The 19,499-nt window shown below is 57.3% G+C and overlaps 3 protein-coding genes across 4 annotated transcripts; all 3 read left to right on the top strand.

Moving 5' to 3' along the window:
* The first annotated feature begins 1,132 nt into the window (after nt 1-1,132).
* MAFG (MAF bZIP transcription factor G) lies at nt 1,133-4,970 on the top strand. Its single transcript, XM_064728725.1, has 2 exons — nt 1,133-1,184; nt 1,269-4,970. The coding sequence occupies exons 1-2, from the start codon at nt 1,149-1,151 to the stop codon at nt 1,719-1,721; spliced, it is 489 nt and encodes a 162-aa protein (XP_064584795.1). The 5' UTR covers nt 1,133-1,148; the 3' UTR covers nt 1,722-4,970.
* A 108-nt stretch (nt 4,971-5,078) lies between these two features.
* On the top strand, nt 5,079-9,174 carry SIRT7 (sirtuin 7). The gene is made up of 10 exons (XM_064728394.1): nt 5,079-5,206; nt 5,282-5,419; nt 5,864-5,968; nt 6,804-6,874; nt 6,960-7,032; nt 7,528-7,626; nt 8,086-8,322; nt 8,566-8,646; nt 8,772-8,878; nt 8,964-9,174. Exons 1-10 carry the CDS (start codon nt 5,111-5,113, stop codon nt 9,172-9,174), a joined length of 1,218 nt encoding a protein of 405 aa, XP_064584464.1. The 5' UTR covers nt 5,079-5,110.
* On the top strand, nt 9,161-19,451 carry PCYT2 (phosphate cytidylyltransferase 2, ethanolamine). 2 transcript variants are annotated; one of them, XM_064728396.1, is made up of 13 exons: nt 9,161-9,296; nt 9,680-9,768; nt 10,536-10,697; nt 12,528-12,594; nt 13,042-13,126; nt 14,132-14,176; nt 15,371-15,509; nt 16,102-16,184; nt 16,342-16,419; nt 16,988-17,053; nt 17,282-17,347; nt 17,730-17,818; nt 18,429-19,451. In XM_064728396.1, exons 1-13 carry the CDS (start codon nt 9,211-9,213, stop codon nt 18,517-18,519), a joined length of 1,146 nt encoding a protein of 381 aa, XP_064584466.1. In that variant the 5' UTR covers nt 9,161-9,210; the 3' UTR covers nt 18,520-19,451. The 2 variants fall into 2 exon arrangements, with proteins under 2 accessions (XP_064584466.1, XP_064584467.1); XM_064728397.1 differs by lacking the exon at nt 14,132-14,176.
* Nucleotides 19,452-19,499: the final 48 nt, after the last annotated feature.

Here is a 19,499-nt window from a genome sequence, read left to right as displayed (position 1 = left end):
GGGAGGAGATACGTGGGGAAGGAAGCAGGAGCCTGGGAATAAGTCTCTGTAAAGCAGGCCTGGGAATTGCTCTTACCAGTTCTGAAGTCTTGTTTTCCATGGCAGGGAAGGAGTCTGCTCTGCTCTGGTTTTCAGCACCTTAAATCTTTGTTTTCTTGTGAGCACACCTTGGCTCTTAAGATAAGGAGGAAGAAGGTGTTTCTGGGCTCTGGCATGCCAGGGATGGACAGGTGCCTTCTCACAGAAAAGACCTACAACTGGGGTCACTTTTGTATGACTGGGAGAGGTGAAGGCTGCTGAGGCATCAGCCCAAATTTGTGATGGAATTCCAGTGTACCCTTGCTCAGGGTTATGTCTTATTGAGCCATCCTTGGCAGGATCTGGAGTCTGGTAGGAGTGGGGAGCTCCTGGGCTGTGCTTGGGCACCTGTTGGAGGGCCGTGTGAGGTGAGCTGCCCTGCTTGGCAGTGACAAGGACGAGGCTGGGAGCGAGTGGTGCAGAGTGCCAGCCTGCTGAGTCAGCATGACTGGCCTGGAGCAGCCATGCTCTGGACCCTGCCTGCTGCTTGCAAGGCTATTTTTAAAAATGTGGCTTCCAAGTCTTCTGACTCCTCCTAGTTCTTTAATTTCCCACACCATAAACAAAAGCAGCATTGCCACAGAGTCTCCATGGGAGCAGAGGTGTGTAAGGGCAGCAGGTTCTGCTTAGGGACACTCTGCTCATTGTGAGTCCAGCCCAGCTGGCTGCTTGCTGATTGTCTTCCACGGCAGGGACCAGGATGTGGAGCACCCCGTGGCAGGGGCCAGGATGTGGAGCACCTCGGGGCAGGGGCCGGGATGTGGAGCACCCCGTGTCAGGGGCCGGGATGTGGAGCACCCCGGGGCAGGGGCCAGGATGTGGAGCACCCATGGCAGGCCGGATGTGGCACTGGCAGGGGCCAGGATGTGGAGCGCCCCGTGTCAGGGGCTGGGATGTGGAGCACCTCGGCGGGGCCGGATGTGAGCCCCTAGCAGGGCCGATTGGAGACCCTTGTCAGGCAGGATTGGCCCCCGGGGCTTGCTGCTGGACCTGCCAGAGGAATGCGTGGCTCTCAGTTCCCAGGTGCAATGTGACTCCTCCTTGCGAACAGCTGCCAAGGCTGTCGTGTTATGACGACCCCCAACAAAGGAAACAAGGCCTTGAAGGTAACGTGGCGGGGGAGGAACGGGGCGCGGGATGGGCGTGGGCATCACCTCAGGCTTCACAGGTGCGTGCTGCCTCTCCCCCAGGTGAAGAGGGAGCCGGGCGAGAATGGGACCAGCCTGACAGATGAGGAGCTGGTGACCATGTCTGTGCGCGAACTGAACCAGCACCTGCGGGGCCTGTCCAAGGAGGAGATCATCCAGCTGAAGCAGCGCCGGCGCACGCTCAAGAACCGCGGCTACGCGGCCAGCTGCAGAGTGAAGCGCGTCACCCAGAAGGAGGAACTGGAGAAGCAGAAGGCAGAGCTGCAGCAAGAAGTGGAGAAGCTGGCCTCAGAGAACGCCAGCATGAAAATGGAACTTGATGCTCTCCGCTCCAAATACGAGGCCCTGCAGAACTTCGCCAGAACCGTGGCCCGGAGCCCCGTGACCCCTGCACGGGGGCCTCTCACCTCCAGTATGGGGCCCCTCGTCCCTGGCAAGGTGGCTACCACCAGTGTCATCACAATAGTGAAATCCAAAACGGACGCCCGGTCTTAGTGAAGCGAGCGTTGCCTGAGCTTGTCTGTGCAGGGCAGTTAGGCACAAAACCAGCCTGGAATCCCCAAAGCACAAGCCCTCCCCACATGGGTCCGGGTTCCTTTGACTTGGCCCAGGACTGGCCTGCTGATCGCTCCAGTTTATTTTGTTGTGTCCAGATTGGTATGAGCAGTGGTGATGCATCCCTTGTCCTGTGCAGACAGAGCTTCCCACCCAGCAGTCTGTAGCCCTCGGATGCCCTGGGGACAGGCTGTGAGATTTTGGTTTTCTACCCAAAGAAAATCTGTGCAGCGTGGCTGAGAGAAGGGTGGAGGAGTGGCCCAAGGAAAGCTTTCTTCCTGGGGGCTGGGAACCCTTATTTTCAGTTACTTCCAAAGGCTTTATTCCATGACTCTTCCAGGTGGTGCATCTCAGCGCCTGAACCTGCTGCTTTTGTCTCCTTTGGTACCTGTAGTTACAGTTGGAGTGTTCTGTGTCCTAGGTTTTATTCCTTTCTAGGTGTGCCTCTGTGCCCTAGCCGTGGGTGTCCCTCGGGCCGTGCCGTTGGCTGTGTGAGCTGGCAGTGCTGGGGGACGGCGCTGCCGCGTGCGGAGCCCCCGCAGGGAGGGAGGGAGGGAAGGAAGGAAGGAAGGAGGGAGGGAGGCAGCAGCAGGACTGTGTGGACTGCAGGCCGGTTTTGTGCCTAATGTGTTGCACTGAACAAGACCAAAATCACTAGTTGTTCCCGTGTTTCGAGGGTATCAAGTGTCTCTAGTGTGATGGTTTACACAACCAGTTTATGTGGTTAAATAGCCCTTTATTTAAAGAGAGAAACATCATTTTAAGAATTATTAAATTATCTAAGTTTAAAATTGGACAGAAGAGAGAGCGTATTTATAGTCAGCTTTTTTACCTGAGAAGGCGAGAATATTTGACCATATGAGTGGGGAAATATTCTCAGAGACTTTGCTAGTTAAAAGTTAATAAATAAATAATTTTAAAGTTTCTCATGAACCTCCCGCAAACTGTTTGTGGCTCTGAGGTTAGTTTTTATAAAGAGTTATCAGACTTTATTTATAAAACTTAGAAAAAGACAAAAAAAGAGGCAAGTCCTGTTTGATATCTTTTTGCAATTGTACCAAAAGTGACTTATTCTTGACCTGGCTAGTTTCTGTGGTGTCCCCTGGTGTTGGGCGCTCTCTCCCGAGCTCTCGTGCGGCGCTGTGGTGTGCTGGTGCCTTTGCCATGTGCTGTCATTTCACACTGTTGTCGTTTTCCCTAAACTCGACTGAGAGGGTGAGTTGCAATCTCTCTGGATTCCTCCAGAAGGGTTCTGGTGCACAGGCGAAGGCGCTGCTGCTGTTTTTGGAGGCAGGAACGGCTGGCTGGTGCAGCGAGGCCTGCCCCAAGGAGCTCCTGCTCAGCAGCCAGTGCCAGGCTAGCTCGGTTGTCTGGGGAGGAAATCGCTGCGCTCTTGTTGTGCAGCAAACCTGTCAGAGAAGTACCGTGAGGGTCCAGGCTTAGGGGAACACTGATGGGATTGAGCTCTGGAATTAGGTCCTGTGGTCAGAACTTGTGTTGTGCTCACCTCAACAAGAGGGGCAGCGTGGGACAGGCTAGTCCTGGTGTCTGCACATTGCTGGCCAGCGAGCTGTGGCAGCCTCTCCAGGGCTTTAGGAGAGGGCTCAGACTCGCAGCTGGGATGCAGCTGGGAATCTGTCTGTGGCCAGGCTCTGTTTCCACAAACACTTTGACTTCCCTCTCCCCTTCCCAAAGATCTGAGCTGATTTACTGAGTTTTAGAGAAGCAGGGCATGAGGGGGAAGCCCGTGTGGTCTCCTGGCTGCTGAAGATCTGAGTGGAGGGGGCAGACTGGGGAAGCACGAGTGAAGCCACAGTCTGGTGGTGAGGTACAGCTGTCCTGGATAGGTTTTGGGGGTGTTTCTGAGTGCTGAACTGATACTGCTGTCCCCTGAGCAGAGGGGCAGGCAGCCTGAGAACAGCTGCAGTGTGGCTGCAGTGTGGAGAGGAGCCGGTAGCTGATGGGGATTTCCTGCTGGAGATCAGCTTTGCTCTGATTGATAGGGAGTTTAGGGAGTTGTTTAGGATGCTTTTCCAAGTAAACTTCCCAAAGGAGGAGCAGGTTAGAACATTGCCTCCACATGTCCCCCTTCTGGCCCTGGACTTTCTCTTCTCTGAAGTGTCTGGTGTGCCACTTGCAGCCATTCACCACAGCCCACACACTGCGCAGCACTCAGCAGGCTCTGGTCTTCCAGCTGGTTGTGTGGTGACTGGGACAAGTGAGATTTTACAGAACACAGAGGTGTCCAGTTGTCTTGGGGTCCCTCTTAGAGCCAGGCTGAGACTGAGCCAGGCAGAGCCCTTGGGACACAGCTGAGTCCTGATGTGGGCCAGCGCAGCGGGCAGGGTGCGGATGGGGCTGGCCAGGGTCTGGGTTCCACAGCTGGAGCCTCTGGTGTGAGGAGAGCCCGGAAGGGCGGCAGGCAAGGATGGGCAGCCCTGCAGCCGCGGAGAGCTTGGGTTTGGTGGTGCCGGGTGTCGGGGAGCTGCAGCCGCTGCTGTGCCGGGGCCGGCAGCGCTGCTCGAGGACAGCCGCCCTTCCTGCAGCTTCCCCCGGGCCGAGGTGTGCTCAGGGAGCAGGGGAAGGGCAGGAGCAGCCGTGCCTCAAGGGAGGCTGAAGGGTGCCCCTGTGCTAAACGAGCTCCGTTTGCCGCGCTGGATGTCAGCGAGGCCCCGGCGCCCTGAGCGTGGCTTGCCCGTGCTTTGGTTTTGTTCGCAGTGCAGTGTAGGAGCAGTGATGGATGGGATGTGTCTCCGCAGTGTCCGAGCGCTGCGGTCCGGCTCCGGGCTGCCGTGCCCGTGCCCTGCCCGTGCCGGAGCCGTCGCGCCGCCTTCTCTCTCGTATATAGTGTTCTGGAGTGTGACAGTTCTTGTTCCTGAGGTGCTCGTCCGTTTGGTTTTCTGCTGTGAAGAGTGTCGTGTTCCCGTTCTCCTTTTCCTGGTGCCGTTCCGGGCCGTCGGGGAGGGGTCGGTCCTGCCCAGCCCCGCGGGAGCGCCCCCGGCCCGCCCGGGATTTGTGTATTGTGAATTGTGTGCGGTCGCTCCCGGGCCGAGCCGGGGCTGGCGGGCAGGGGGTCCCGCCGGGGGCTCCGGGCTCGGTGCAGGCGGTATTTATTGCTAAGTTATTGCCGTTATTTATTCTGTACAGTGTCGGCCGCCTTTGTACTGACAATAAAGCGCTTCAACAGCCGCCGCCTGCGCGTCCTTGGGGGCCGCCAGGGGGCGCTGCCGCGGGGGGGCGCTGCCGGAAGCGGCGCGCGCGCGCTCCGGCCGGAAGGCGGAAGCGGCGGAGCCGGGCCCGGTGCGGCGGCGGCGCGGCGGGTCTGGGCCATGGCGGCGGGCGGCAGCCTCAGCCGCTCCGAGCGGAAAGCGGCGGCGCGCGCCGAGATCCTGCAGCAGGAGGAGCAGCGGGACCGTCGGAGACAGGTACGGTACGGCGCGGCCCGGCCCGCTCCACCCCGCCGCTGCGGGCCGCCGTGACCACGCGTGTGCGCCGGGCAGGTGTCCCGCATCTGGAGGAAGCCGCCGGCGGAGCGGAGCCCCGAGGAGTGCCAGGTGCTGAACGAGAGCGAGGACATCGTCAGGGAGCTGGAGCGGCGCCGCAAGCGGCGCGAACGGCTGCGGCGGCGGCAGGAGGAGGTGGGCGGCGGGGCCACGGGGAAGCCGTGCGGGGATGGCGCGGAGCGGGGAGGCCGTGCCGGGGATGGCGGGGAGCGGCCGGGGATGGCGGGGAGCGGCCCCGGGCGCGGAGAGGCGCGGCGGAGGCCGCCGGGCTGGCTGCGGCCGAGCTCTAGAGCCGCAGCAGGTGAACAACCGCCGTGCCCCGGTGCCGGCAGCCCGCCGGCCCTCCGGGCACTGCCGGTGTTTGTCTCCGGTCAGCCGCGCTCCAGGCGCCTCTGGCTGTGCGGACCGGCCTCCCGAGGGGCTGGGTCAGCAGCTACCGGTCTCCAGGAGGTTTTTTGCCGTGATCCTCCCACGAACAATGCCCACGTCCTTTTCATCTGGAAATGGCTGCTGATGCTGTGTCTGTGTTGCTTTTCCTGCGTGGCCCGAGCCGTGTGACCTGCCGGGTGTGTTTTGCAGGTGTGCGATGAGCCCGAGGAGCTGAGCAGGAAGGTGGCGGAGCTGGCGGCAGCCGTGCGCGGCGCCAGGCACCTCGTCATCTACACGGGCGCTGGGATCAGCACGGTGCGTGCCAGCCCCGGCCCTGCGGGCTGCTCTGGGGCCAGCACAGCGCCTGGGCCACGAGTCCTGCAGCTTCCGGGCTGCAGCCCAGGGCATTCCTGCTGCCCCGGAGATCCTGTGGCTGCAGGGTTGCTCAGGCACAGCCTGAGCCAGAGGACACTGCTCTGGCTTCACTCGAGTCTCTTCCACGACTTGGTCTAAAACCTCAGACCAGTTAGCTCAGCAATGCTATATGTGTTATCTGACATGCAGAGACAGCTGGGGATTATTGGGATTTATAAACAGCACTTTGAGAATTGCTCTGTGGCAGTAGCCTGGGACAAAGCAGCAGTCTGGTTCTACCTCTTCTAATGTGTCACCTCCCCCTTTGTGTGAGCTCTGTCACTCCCTTCTCTGCTGAAATGGAGCCTGACTCAGGGCAGGGGGCTGGGTGCTTGTGTCACCTGCATGTTCACAGAGATGCTGAGTGGGACGGGCCAGAATAGAGTCTAGGCAAAATAATAGAAGGCTCAAGAATGGAGTGCTGTGTAGCAAAGTGGGAAGTACCAAGGATGAAAAAGAGTTCTGGAGGGATTCCATAATCATAAAATTGGAGAAAGCTGACACTAGAAGTAATAATGAGAGCTGAAACGTAGAAGAGAGAGAGAAAACGGATCAAGAGGTTTCCCTGTGTTCAAGGAACAGCTATGCTGGAAAACTGGGAGTGAATGAAAAAGCAGTGATGGCTGGACTTTGTGTTGGTTGCCTGTGTCTGGTTGTCCTGGGCTGGCTGTGGCTGTGTCTGTGCACAGGAGCTGTGCCAGCCCCCCCATCAGCCCTGCTGTTCTCTCTGTGACAGGCAGCTTCGATCCCAGACTACAGAGGCCCCAATGGCATTTGGACCCTGCTGCAGAAGGGCAGGACCATCAGGTGAGGAGCCAAATTCCCTGAAAGCTGATACTGGAAGAGGTTAATGGCAATTCCAACTTTTTTTCCCCCCCTTGCTTCTTATCAGGGCTGCAGACCTGAGTGAGGCAGAGCCCACACTCACTCATATGAGCATTGCCTGTCTGCACAAGCACAACCTGGTAAGATATTTTTACCTCACCTCACTTGTGTTCCTCTGCCTAAAAATGATAAACCCAGCAGGGAATAGTCAGAGAATATTGCCTGACTGCATTTTTGGCTCAAGTGGCTGCATATCCATGTAGGAAAACATGTCCAAGCCTTCCTCAGTCAGCTGCAGGCTCCAGCTCTGGCAGTTTCCCCCAGTGCCTTTTCTTTAACATGTTGTATTTGTCCCTGGTGAGGCTGGTCTGGGGAGCTGGTCACAAATCAGCCAGCCCTAAAAATGTTCATTTTAGCAGGAGGAGGTTTCTGTTTAGCTTTCACAAAGGTCTGTTCACCAGGCTCTTCCCCTGTGGGTCCTGCCCTGATGTACAGGCTGTTGGTGTGGTTTGGGACACGTGCATCACTGCTTGGAGGGATCCCTGTGTGGTTTGCAGGAGCTCAGTGTTGAGTTCCCTGCAAGGTGCAGCACGTGGATCCCTGTGTGGTTTGCTCAGGGTTGTGTTCCCTTCAAGGTGCAGCACGTGGTGTCTCAGAACTGTGACGGGCTGCACCTGCGGAGCGGGCTGCCCCGAGCTGCAATATCTGAGCTGCACGGGAACATGTACATAGAGGTGAGTGGCCAGAGCAGGAAGAGTCAACGTTAAGTGGCCTCACAAAAAGAGAATGTAAACTCTTGATCTTCCACTAGCTCAGAAGGAATCAGTACAAGGGCTTGGCCTGTGTGCAGTTCCTGCCTTCAGACCCTTGGGTTTGGGGTGAACTGCCTAGGAAATGCCAAACACAGCTCTGTAGCTCTTCCTCTGTACATACTGGAACCTTTTGATTCTGGCACCTCTTCCTCAGCCCTTCTCTGAAATCCCTCCCAGCATGTAGCCAAAGGCTGCCTGTGGCTGGTTTTCAAAAAAACCTTGAGGTTTTCCAAGTTAGCATCTGATCCCTGATGTTTCTGTCTACAACTTCTGCGTTGTCCCCAAAAAATGCTTTTCTTCCAAGAGAAGAGGCTTGCTCCTGGCCTGGAGTGGGTGTGATGCTGATGGTGTGACGGGGTTTCTGCTTTCGTCCTGCGCCAGGTCTGCACGTCCTGCACACCCAACAGAGAGTACGTGCGAGTGTTTGATGTGACGGAGCGCACGGCCCTGCACAGGCACCACACGGGCAGGATGTGCCACAAGTGTGGGGCACAGTTGAGAGATACAATCGTCCACTTTGGGGAGAAGGGGACATTGAGACAGCCCCTGAACTGGGAAGCAGCAACAGAAGCTGCGAGCAAAGCAGATGTGATTCTTTGTCTGGGTTCCAGCTTAAAGGTAACTTTAGAGACTCGGTGAAGATTGTTAGCAGCATTCCCTCTTGGTGATACACCTTGGTGCTGAGCAGTCTCCTCCCAAACAGACAACTGTAAACTCTGGTGTCAGGATTCGCCCAACATCTGTGATAGTCTCTCTTCCTCCCTCTTTCCCCTCCTGGTAATACATTCCTTTTCCTCTCGCTGATACGGTTCACGGCTGCGTGTGCCTGTGGCTGTGCTGATCCGCTGTGCTTTGTGGCAGGTTTTGAAAAAATACCCACGGCTGTGGTGCATGAGCAAGCCCCCCACACGGCGGCCCAAGCTGTATATTGTGAACCTGCAGGTGAGACAGAGCCCTCGGCGCTGGGCTGGCCGGGTGCGAGCCGAGGGGCCGCGGGCGTGCGGGGCCCGGAGCCCCCGGTCCTGCCGCGGGGAGCCGCCTGCAGCCGGCTCTGCTCTCGCTCGCAGTGGACCCCGAAGGACGACCTGGCCGCGCTGAAGCTGCACGGCCGCTGCGACGACGTGATGCGGCTGCTGATGGCGGAGCTGGGGCTGGAAATCCCGCGCTACGACCGGTGAGCGGCGCGGGCCGTGCGCGTTGGGAGCCCGGCCCGGGGCCGCCGCAGCGCCCACCGCCGCCCTCTGTGCTTCCTCCCGCAGGGCGCGGGACCCGATCTTCGCGCTGGCCGAGCCGCTGCGCCCCGGCGAGGAGGGCACGCACTCGCGGAAAGCCGTGGCGCCGCCCCGGGAGCGGGAGGAGCCCCGCGAGCAGGAGCAGCCCCGGGAGCGGGCGGAGGCGGCGGTCGGGCGGCCCGGGGGGTGGCTCGGCCGCGGCTGCGCCAAGGGCGGCCGGCGCAGGAAGAGCCGCTGAGCGCGGGGCGGGGCGGGCGCCGGTGACAGCGCGGCCATGCTGCGCAACGGGGCGGCGGGCGGCGGCGGGGCCGCGGCGGGCGGCGGCGGCCACCGGCCCGTGCGCGTCTGGTGCGATGGATGGTGAGTGTTGGCGGGGCGGGCCGGGCCGGGCCGTGTCGCGGCGCCGCGGAAATAAACCGTGTTGGCTACGCCGGTGCCTCCGCCTCCTCTGTCAGCGCGGCGGGACGGGCCGGGCCGCGGCTCCGCGGCGCTCTCCGTGCCGGGCGAGCGGCGGCGAACGGGGCTGGGCACGAAGCGGCCGGGCCGGCAGCGCCCCTTCGCTCGGCCGCTTAACGGGCGCCGGTGCGGCCGGTGCGCTGCCCCGGGGCCGGCCAGCCCTGCCGGGCAGGTGCACGGAGGGAGCGGCCCTGGAGCACCGGGGGCTCCCGCGGGGGCCGGGGCAGCCCCGAGCCTGGACCGGATCGCCCGCAGCTGCCCGGCTGAGCCGGCCCTTCTCTTTGCAGCTATGACATGGTGCACTACGGCCACTCGAACCAGCTGCGCCAGGCACGGGCCATGGGCGATTACCTGATCGTTGGGGTCCACACCGATGGTAAGAGGTTCCACCAGGATTCCTCCCGTGCAGCCCCTCAGATTGCCCAGCAGCATTAGCCCCAAGAGCTCCTGATAGGGTCAGGCTTCATCCTGCATCTGCTCCAGCATCAGTAGCCTCCAAGAGAAACATGTCCCTTCTCTGGGAGTGGAGTTACCCCGTCATACTTTTGGACTGAGGATTAGGTGGGTCAGGTCTTGCAGGCTCCGAGGGTTAATCTGCCTTCTGTGCTATAAAAACAGTTGAAACAGCCAAAAATCAGTCTGCTTTTGCTGGTAGGAGGTGCAGAATTTACGTTTCTAAACAAATTACCTTGTGAAGAAAACTCTTTTTAAGGCAATCTGGAAGTTAAGTGTCAGAAACAAGTTCTGGCATGTCAAGATGTATTTTAAATGGGTTTGTGGATGCAGAATTTCCAGTATGAACCAGGGGTAGTATGAAGTTACTGTTTAAGAGGGAAATTTCTCCTGAGGGGATGCTGGGAGCCCCAGCTCATCCCTTCAGGAAGAAGTATCTGGGTACAGGGAAGCACTGAGACATTTTGCCCTCTGAGTGAATTCCAGGGCCCTTGTTAAATGTTTAGGAAATGCAACCGAATCAAAATATTTTCTGATCTATTTTGGGCTTCCTTTGCTACCACAGACTGATCCAAATCTGAGCATAAGCCTGCAGTGAAGTTCACCTGCCCATGAAATGAGAGGGGCAGTGGCTGAGAGTCACTGGAGTTGCAGGACGTGCTTCTAACTGGAATTTTGTTTCTCCCCCAGAGGAGATTGCCAAGCACAAGGGTCCCCCCGTCTTTACACAGGAGGAGAGGTACAAAATGGTGCAGGCCATCAAGTGGGTGGATGAGATTGCTCCTGGAGCTCCTTATGTCACCACGCTGGAAACCCTGGACAAGTACAGCTGTGACTTCTGCGTGCATGGGGGTGAGTGGGGATGGGGCAGTGGCTGTGCTGACCTGGGCTCCAGGTGTGCTCCAGGTGCCCTGCTGCAAACCAGCAGGGGCAGGGCTACCTGCACAGCTCTGCCTTCTCAACACCTGCACTGGGCAGCACAGCTGCTTCGGGTCTCGTGGTCTGGAGAAACATCAGTGTGCTCAGAATCTCGAGAGTGGCCTGGGCCCTTGGTTTTAACTTACAAAGGTGAAATGTGTCATTTAAAATTATCCCGAGGTTGCCCTTAGTACCAGCAGAAATTTGTGCAAAGGGGAAAGCCATTTACAAAACTTAAGTGTGAAAAACACTATTGAAAAGGAAAGCATGCAGAAATACAACCATGTTTATTTCTACTTATCCTGGGACAAGGTTAGATCTGAAAAGCTTCTCTCTTTATCCAGCTGATAAGCTGTTCAGTGGCTCAGCTGACTGTGTGGCCAGAGACCTAGTTCTTAGTGTGAACACTTTTGGGTGCACTGTTGCTAAAGAGCACCAGTGTTCTGAGGAAACGTTCTTGCTCTGGGACTCTGTCCCTTCCTGGGCTGCTGCCAGTGCTCATTAAGCCTCAGCCCTTCTTCCCTGCCCCTCTGAAGCAATTTTGTTACTTTGACCAGGAATAGTCTTTGCACTCATTTCGTGTATCTCTCATCTGATCCCAGCCACCTGCTGGTGATAAGCCAAGTATTTCACAAAGTGTAAATAAATCCCTAATCTTTAGAAGATAAATATTCTTTTTTCACGTGGATGGAGTGGTTATCAAATTCCTCATTACCTTCATTGCCTGCCCTGAGGGTGTCTGGTGTACGTGATCCCTGCAGGGGTGCTGAGGGGTTGTGGCAGCACAGGAGTGCCCGTGGCCCTGCTCCAGCTGCTTGCATTCGTCCCCTGTGCCACTCGCTGACCTGTCGCAATCACCCCGTGCTCTCCGAGCAGCACCCTGCCCCGGCAGCTTGGCCAGGCTGTGTTTGTGCAAAGGCTGAGTGTGGAAATAGCTGAGCTGACCTGAGGTGGTGGCAGCAGCCCTGCTGTGTGTGCCCTGCTGGCAGTGTGTGCCCTCCTGGCAGTGTGTGCCCAGCTGTGTGTGCCCTGCCCAGCTGTGTGTGTGCCCTCCTGGCTGTGTGTGTGCCCAGCTGTGTGTGCCCGGCTGTGTGTGCCCTCCTGGCACGCCAGGCTGTGCTCTGAGGGGAGGCTGTGGGGCTTTAGGGAACTGAGCAGGACTGAGGCACCCTCTGTGTGGGCACACTCAGGGCTGCCCACTGGCTCCTTTGGCACAGGGAAACCAGCTTAGCTTTTGCTTGTGAAGGCTTTGCACCATCACCAAAAGTGTGAGAGGTGTTTCTGCAGGGGGAGTTGGGAGCCGTGAACCAGAGATGAGCCAGAATGGCCTCTGTGGAAGGGTCCTGGATGTCACTGTGGGAGGAAGAACTTTCCACTGGATTAACTGTTTCATTGACTGAAAACTTGTAACATGAGCCAAGGGTTAAAACCAGTCCCAGAATAGCTAAAATGTTCATTTTTAACATTGATACAGATAGTGCTTGTTTATTGTCATTCAGACAATAGTCAGCTGTGCCTGCTGCTGCAGAGCACCCAGCAGTGCCCCAGATGGGTGATGGTGTTAATGTCCAGGAATATCCCTGTCTCCACAGACACAGTCGTCACAGTTGTCACTTCCCTGACATCTTTGCGGGGCACAGGACGTGTCCCCTGTGGAGGCACAGGGATTTGGATTGCAGAGTTGTAGGTGTGTGGGACCTGCACAGCTGCTGCTTTTGTGCAGGAGAGCTTGTGTCCAGTTCTGAGGCTTTTCTCTCCCTGCAGATGACATCACCTTAACTATCGATGGCAAGGACACCTATGAGGAAGTAAAGACAGCAGGGCGATACAGGTAACCTCTTGCTTACCTGTTTATCTTGTTTTGGGCAGTTAGACTTTGTGCCTTGAAGGAAAGTCAGATGAAACATACCATTCTTCAGGTCACACCTGAATTTGGCTGTGTGTCAGAGCTTCTATTGCTGCCAGCATTTTGGCTTCAGGGAAGGGGGGCAGCCATTCCTGCCCAGTGGGGCTGTCTGGTTCCTGGCAGGGCTGGCTCTGGCTTTAAAGCCTCCCTGAGAGCTGGCTGGAGGGCAGCCTGGGCGAGGGAGGCGTTCACACGAGCAGTGGCTGTGGCCGGAGGGTGATGCCGAGGCTCAGCAGATAAATGCTGCTCTTGAGAAGGAAGGCTGAGGAGGCCAGCCCCTGGTTTGGGTTTATCAGGTGTCACAGGTGCCCTGTGGCAGTGGTGGGAGGACAGAGCCTTGGCTCCTGCCTCATCCTTTGCTTGTCTCTGCAGGGAATGCAAGCGCACCCAGGGCGTGTCCACCACTGACCTTGTTGGCCGCATGCTGCTCATGACCAAGGCTCACCACAGCAACATAGTGAGTCAGGGGGCTTGGGGGGAGGTGGGGCACAGGGCGCGAGCAGCTCTTCCCTCTGCTGCCCGACTCGGAGCAGAGTGGAGGCCAGAGCTCCCGGGCCTGGCTCCTGCCTGCAGAACGGGCAGGGGCAGCAAAACAACCTGCTCATGTTTGCTTCAGCGCGCCTGAGATCGCACTGTGATGGGACACACTCTGGTGCCTCACGATCAGGGTGGGCCTCGGAACCTTAGGGGAGCTGCAGCAAGCCCATGACTCCTCCCAGGGTGAAACAACACAGTGCAGGCACATGGATCTGTCAGCCAGGTGCTGCCAGAGTTAGAAACTCCTCTCCCTTTCCACTGAGCTTCATGCTTCTGCCTTCTGTTGTCTCTAGTCTAATCAGACCTTTCTTGAGTCTCCTCAGCTCTCTCTGGCTGGGAGCTAACCTAGCCAGGGAAAAGTAAAGTCAATGGTTTTATGTCAGGTAATGAGTTGAATTTACTGAGTAATGAAGGAATCGGGGAACAGAATCACCTGGGCAACTGCAGCAACAAGTGACCCACAGGCGAATTGAGGGACAGAGGGACATGTTTTGGTGTGCTGAGCTGTTAAATTGGCTTAGCTGTAGCACAGGAGTTGAGAGCAAGATCTGCCCGGTGCTGCTGGCTGCTGCAGGTGCCTGAGCCTGCCTCTCGTGAGGGTCTTTGGCAGGAACAGGGATGCTGTCCTGTCAGGGGCTTGCTGGGCCGAGGGAGCATGCAGCTGTGCAGCACTCTTGGGGCTGCAGGTTGGGCAAGAGCCACCTTTGCTGGCAGTGCCAAGCTGGGATCAGATAAGGACACATTTCCTGTGACTCATGCTGGGACAGGACTCTGGTTAGGTATTAACCAGTTTGGCAGCATTCAGTGACAGGATCCCTGGTGTGCGTTTGAGCCTGGCCTTCCCAGCACTTCCCACACACAAGCATATCTTGGTTGGATGAGCTGTGCAAGTGCTTAAACATTTTGACTCTTTATCTCCCTTCAGGATGAGGACCTAGACTATCGGAAGCACACTGACAACTTTGGGAAGGTAATGTGAGTTCTGGTCGTGGACGTCTGGTTGTTGTCCTGCCTGAGAAGGATTCCCAGTGTGCTTTCTGGCCTGTTGCAGGCTTGTTTGTCCTCCCACGTGTAGCAGCCATGTCTCAGTGAGCGTCCGTGTCCCCACATGGCAGTGGGTGTGATGGGCAGGTGTGGCACAGGGTAGCATGAGCTGTCCTTGAGGGGGGCCGCAGGGCTGCTGTGCCCCCTGAGCCTCTGCTGGGCTCCCTCCTTGCTTGTCAGTTCCTTCCTGCCACTTCCCGAGTGCCCGTGGCTCCAGCCTGGGACAGCCTCTGCTGCTCCCTCAGTGCTCGTGTTGTTGTGCAGGTGCTGCGTTAGGTGTGGACACAGCAGGTGTGGCCACGCTGCTGCAGAGCTCCAGGGCAGCACAGCCCTCTCGGTGCTGCAGCTGCCAGGGCCAGCCTGGGGCTCACACTGCTCCTAAGGAGCCAGCCCTGTTCATTTCCATTGTCCCTGCTGGATGAGCTGCACCAGCAGCTCGAGCAACTCTTTTTTTTACTCACAGGGGATTTGCTGACTTGTCTGAATCTTCCTTAGTTGCCCACTGTTTTGGGGGTCTTGAGTAGGTGTTTTGGGGCATGTTGCTCTAGCATGGCTGTTTGCTGGGGCTTGGATCTGGGTAGGATGGCTCAGGGCACTGGGTACCCTGGGTGACCCTGACAGCTGAGCTGTCTGCGTGCTGCCCTTTGCAGGGCCTGCTCTGGCCTCAGCTGCAGCGTGGGTGTCCTGCCAAGGGCCATGGAGCAGCTTTGGGTGGCAGAGCAGGTGATTGTGGCTGCTTGCAGAGCTGCCACGCGGTGGGGACCGAGCTCTGTGCCAGAGCTGAGGGCCAGGCAGGCGCCCTGGGGCTGCCAGAGCGTAGCTCGTTCGGTGTTGTCTTGCTTCTCATGGAAATTCAAACCTGCCCTGTTGTCTTCCTCCTTCCTGAGCTTTCCTCTTGGCATCTCCTGAGCTGTCTGCTGAGGTGATGGTTTAGACAGGGCATAAAGGGCTTTTGTGAAACTGTCTGAACACTCGATGCCAGGAATGTAGAGAGTCCGAGGCGCTGGGAGTTGTTACAGTGGCCAGCAAATTCAGATGAGCAGATTGCCCAGCACTGTGTGTTGTCCCAAGCCCCTCGCAGAGCCTGAAAAGAAGCTGTGTCTGGTGTATGTTTCCGCAGGGGCCCAAGGGTCACAGTCCCTGGACTGGTGTCTCGCAGTTCCTGCAGACATCCCAGAAGATCATCCAGTTTGCATCAGGGAAGGAGCCCCAGCCAGGAGACACCATCATCTACGTGGCTGGAGCCTTCGACCTGTTCCGTATCCTTCGCTCTCTAGGGCTGCACCGGGGCTCTTTGGCTGATGTTGCCATGTTGGGAGGCACCACACTGCGTATTTGCCTCGTTCTTCTTCCTTTTCTGTAGCTGTGTGTGAGGGAGGAGTCAGGAGTGAGTTCTTCCTGGCAGTGTCTTAGTCACAGCATGCTGAGAAAGAGGCTGTAGCTCCTGTGTGGAGCAATCTGTGGCTGTTGGATTTCAGGAAGGCAGATAGATGGATATTCTCAGCACTTCAGTGATTGTGGTGCGGACTGGCTGCCACAGCACCTGGAGCTGACACGCTGTTCCTGGGGCAGGCTTTGAGGCTTCGTGCCAGAATATCTGAACAAGCAGAAATTCTGGATAGAGGCAAAGCTGAGTCCATGTAAGTTGGAGCTGAAAAAGTCTCTGGCTTTTGCCCAGAACCAGTGGAACCTGAGGAGGGAGGCAGCAGCTGTTCTTGGAAATAGGCAATAAGAGTGCAAGAATAAAATCCTAGGGATTCCTGACTCCCGCTGTCGTTTTTGGGTGATTCTATTTCTGTCCTCCTTCCTCTGTTTTCCACGTGAGCTTCAATTCCTTAAACTGATCTGCAGATGTTGGCCACGTGGATTTCCTGGAGAAGGTTCACCAGTTGGCAGAGAAGCCCTACATCATTGCTGGGCTGCATTTCGATCAGGTCCGTGTGGAACTGTCCCAGGGCAGAGCAGCTGGGCCTGCTCTCTGAGCCAGGCAGCCTGTGCTCCCACAGACAGGACAGGGATGTTGTTTTGGGACAGGGAGGAGGGAAGGGAGTTGCTCTGTCTCCCTCTGACTTGCCTGGTGCTCTGCCCTAGGAGGTGAATCGCTACAAAGGGAAGAACTATCCCATCATGAACATCCACGAGCGAACCCTCAGCGTCCTGGCCTGCAGGGTGAGTGGTGTCTCTGCACTCTGAGAGCTGCCCAGGGCCTGCTGGTGGGCACCTGTGCTCAGTGACCTTGCACGAGCTCCTTGGTGTGCCCTGAGAACACAGACAAGATGAATCACTTGAGGCTGCCAGAGGTGCTCTTGGGAGGCTCTGCTGGGCTCCTGTGCCATCCTGGCTGATCCAAGCTGTGCCCCATCCAGCTGCTCTGCTGGCAGGGCAGGGCTGGACGCCACAGAGGGAGCTGTGTGGTCAGACAGAAAACTCTGCTCCCTGCAGCAGGGGAGAAAATGCCTGAGGCAAAATCGTGGGGAACCCCAGAAATGTGTGCCTGGAGCAATTAACTTTTGGATTTGCTCTATAGGCACAGAAAGGACATTCTGTAGAGGAACAAAAAGTTGTTGTGTGACAAGCAGTTACTGCTGAACCCACTCCTCTGTTCCCTTATTTGAACTTGTGTAGCCAGGTGACCTGCTGGGGTCTCTTTAAGAAGCAGCTGGCTTCTGGCTTGGGATTGGGTTTTTCTTTGATGGTTTTTTTTAAATTTAAAAACGCTACCTGGTTCCTTTTTCAGTATGTCTCAGAGGTGGTGATTGGAGCTCCCTACGCTGTCACTGCTGATCTGCTGGATCACTTCAGGGTGAGTCCTTGCACAGGGCTGGACATGGAGATGTGTGTGGAGCTGAAGTGGTGCAGGACAGCACAGGGGGGCAAGGAGGGAGGGTCCTGCTCGCAGTGGGACTCAGGCTGTGCATGCACGATGGTGCCTTTGCTGGTCTCCAGGCTGTGTTCAGTGGGAGTAGTGGCAGGAAATAAATGCCCCTGGCATCCTCTGGATCTTGTCAGTGACTTTTGTGTCCTCCTCCAGGTGACACTTGTTTGCCATGGGATGACTGAGGTGGTGCCGGACAAGGACGGTTCTGATCCATATGAGGTAAAGTGCCACTTGCTTTGTCAGCATTTGATGGCCAGGGCCTGGCTCTGGTTGTGCTTCTGGACTGAGAAGGTACTGCAGAGGAGGCTTTGGCAGCTTTTCATCCATGCCTGAGGGCAGCATCATGGAGCAGTCAGTAAATCACTCCCAGCAGCTCCACTCTCCAAGCACTGCTTTGCTCTGCCTGTTCCCGATGCCTTTGTGGCAGAGGGAGAAATCCTGGTGCTCTGTGCTGGGCAGCTCCTGTGTGTGTGGAGCTTTGCTTTCAGCGAGTGTTTGCTGTGCCTGCGAGGAGGTCACTGTGCATCCTGCCTGTGCCACGGCTCAGCTCAGCTGGGCTGCACTCCCAGGGTGTCACAGCCCTGTCTGTGTCTCTCTGCAGGAACCAAAGCGACGTGGCATTTTCCAGCTGGTGGACAGTGGCAGCAATCTCACCACAGATCTAATTGTGCAAAGAATCATCAAGAACAGGTTGGATTTCTTTTTCTCCTGGTTCTGTCACGTACTGTTCCCTCCAGAGTGTCTGGGGACTGATGGATGGGACCAAACTGGGAGAGAAGGTGTTGTCTGAAGGCACAGAGCAACAAACTTGGCTTCCTTCCTCTGTCATGGCTTGGGCAGGCTCTAAATGTGATTGCATCAATCTGTACAGGGAAGGGAACAGCTGAACTCTGCTGTGTCAGAACGTGCTGCACTGCACATTTATTGGTTTTCTCCTTTAATGATAAATTTCCCTTGCTGTATCCCAGGGGAAAGGGCATGTTGCTTTTGGTCTTTTTAGGCCCGAGTGCTTTCAGCACCTTGGCTCACATCCGTGATAAATTTGATTTTGGTATTACATCAGCCAGAACAGCCCAAGAATGGAATAGCAGCTTCCACAGAGGGAGAAGGAAGGCAGTGTGACCAGTGTGGGAGTGCAGAGGGCTGGCAGCAGCCATGGGAGGCTCTGGGGGTCCTGGGGGGTTTCTGAAGGGCTCTCAGAACTGAGCAGCACAGAAGGCAACGCTGCCCTGCTCCAGGGGCTTTTGTCTACAGGCAGCGTGGGTGAATGAGAATCTCAGGCACTGTGTGGTACTTGCAGGCTGGAGTTTGAAGCTCGCAACCAGAAGAAAGAAGCCAAAGAGCTGGCTGTGCTGGAGGCCATGAGGAGGCTGGAGCAGGAGAAGCACTAGGCTGCAGAGGGGCGTGTGTGAACCACCGAGAGCTGCAGCTTCACCCTCTGCGAGAGCAGCTGCTCTGCAGGAAAGGAGCCCTGGAGGGGGCAGCCCTGCTGGCACGCAGGATGCGCTGCCCTAGCTCCTCCTGCACTAATTATGCAGACATAACGAGTTGGGATTCCGTTGCCTAGTTTTATCTCCGTTAATCAGTCCCTGTCCCCTTTCCCAGGAGGAGATTTGACAAAACAAAAAGGTTTTAATTATAACTAATGTTTTAACACGTTGATGTGCTTTTACCTTCTGCCATTTCTGGCTCTTGGAGGGAAGTGGAGGAGCTGCCCGCGCCCCCTGCCCTGCCAGCCTGGGCTCAGCAGTGCAGAGCAGCCCCTGGGCAGGGCTTGGTGGCTGCACAGGCCCTGGGAGCAGCCTGGGAACAGGACAGGGCTCCTGCGCTGCCCTGCAGCTCTGCTCAGGAACCAGGGGCTGCCTGCCAGCGGCGGTGCTGGCCCCGCTGTGCTGCCTCTGCTCAGCTCCTGCCCCTGCCCACACCCAGAGCTGCCCTGGGCAGTTCCTTTGCTGCAGGTGCAGCTGCTCAGGGGCAGGTGGAGCCGGGTCAGGCATTTCTGCCCACGAGGCACAGGGCTCCTGTCCCCAAAGGCTGTCCCGTGCAAGGCAGCAGGACCCGGTGCCTCGTGTGGGCTGTGCTGATGGAGTAGCTGAGGGCAGGGCCTGGCCAGGGGCAGGTTTGGGGGTGTCTCCTGCGTGCTGCCTCCAAAGGGAGGTGCAGCCTGCGAGATGGGTCCTGAGCTGTGAGCCCCCTCTGCCTCCCACATTCCAGGATCCTGAGCAGCTCACTGCACTGTGCCAGATGGTCCTGCCGGGCTGTGTCTGGTGTCCTCTCTCTTGTAAACTTTTGTTGCTGATCATTAATAAAATGTTGAAGAGTTGTGCATTGGTGTTTTTGGGGCCGAAGCGAAGGGGGCACGGGGCACACG

This window comes from Zonotrichia leucophrys, chromosome 18, assembly GCF_028769735.1.
Source record: "Zonotrichia leucophrys gambelii isolate GWCS_2022_RI chromosome 18, RI_Zleu_2.0, whole genome shotgun sequence".
NCBI lineage: Eukaryota > Metazoa > Chordata > Aves > Passeriformes > Passerellidae > Zonotrichia > Zonotrichia leucophrys.
This window is presented reverse-complemented; position numbering and strand designations above follow the sequence as displayed.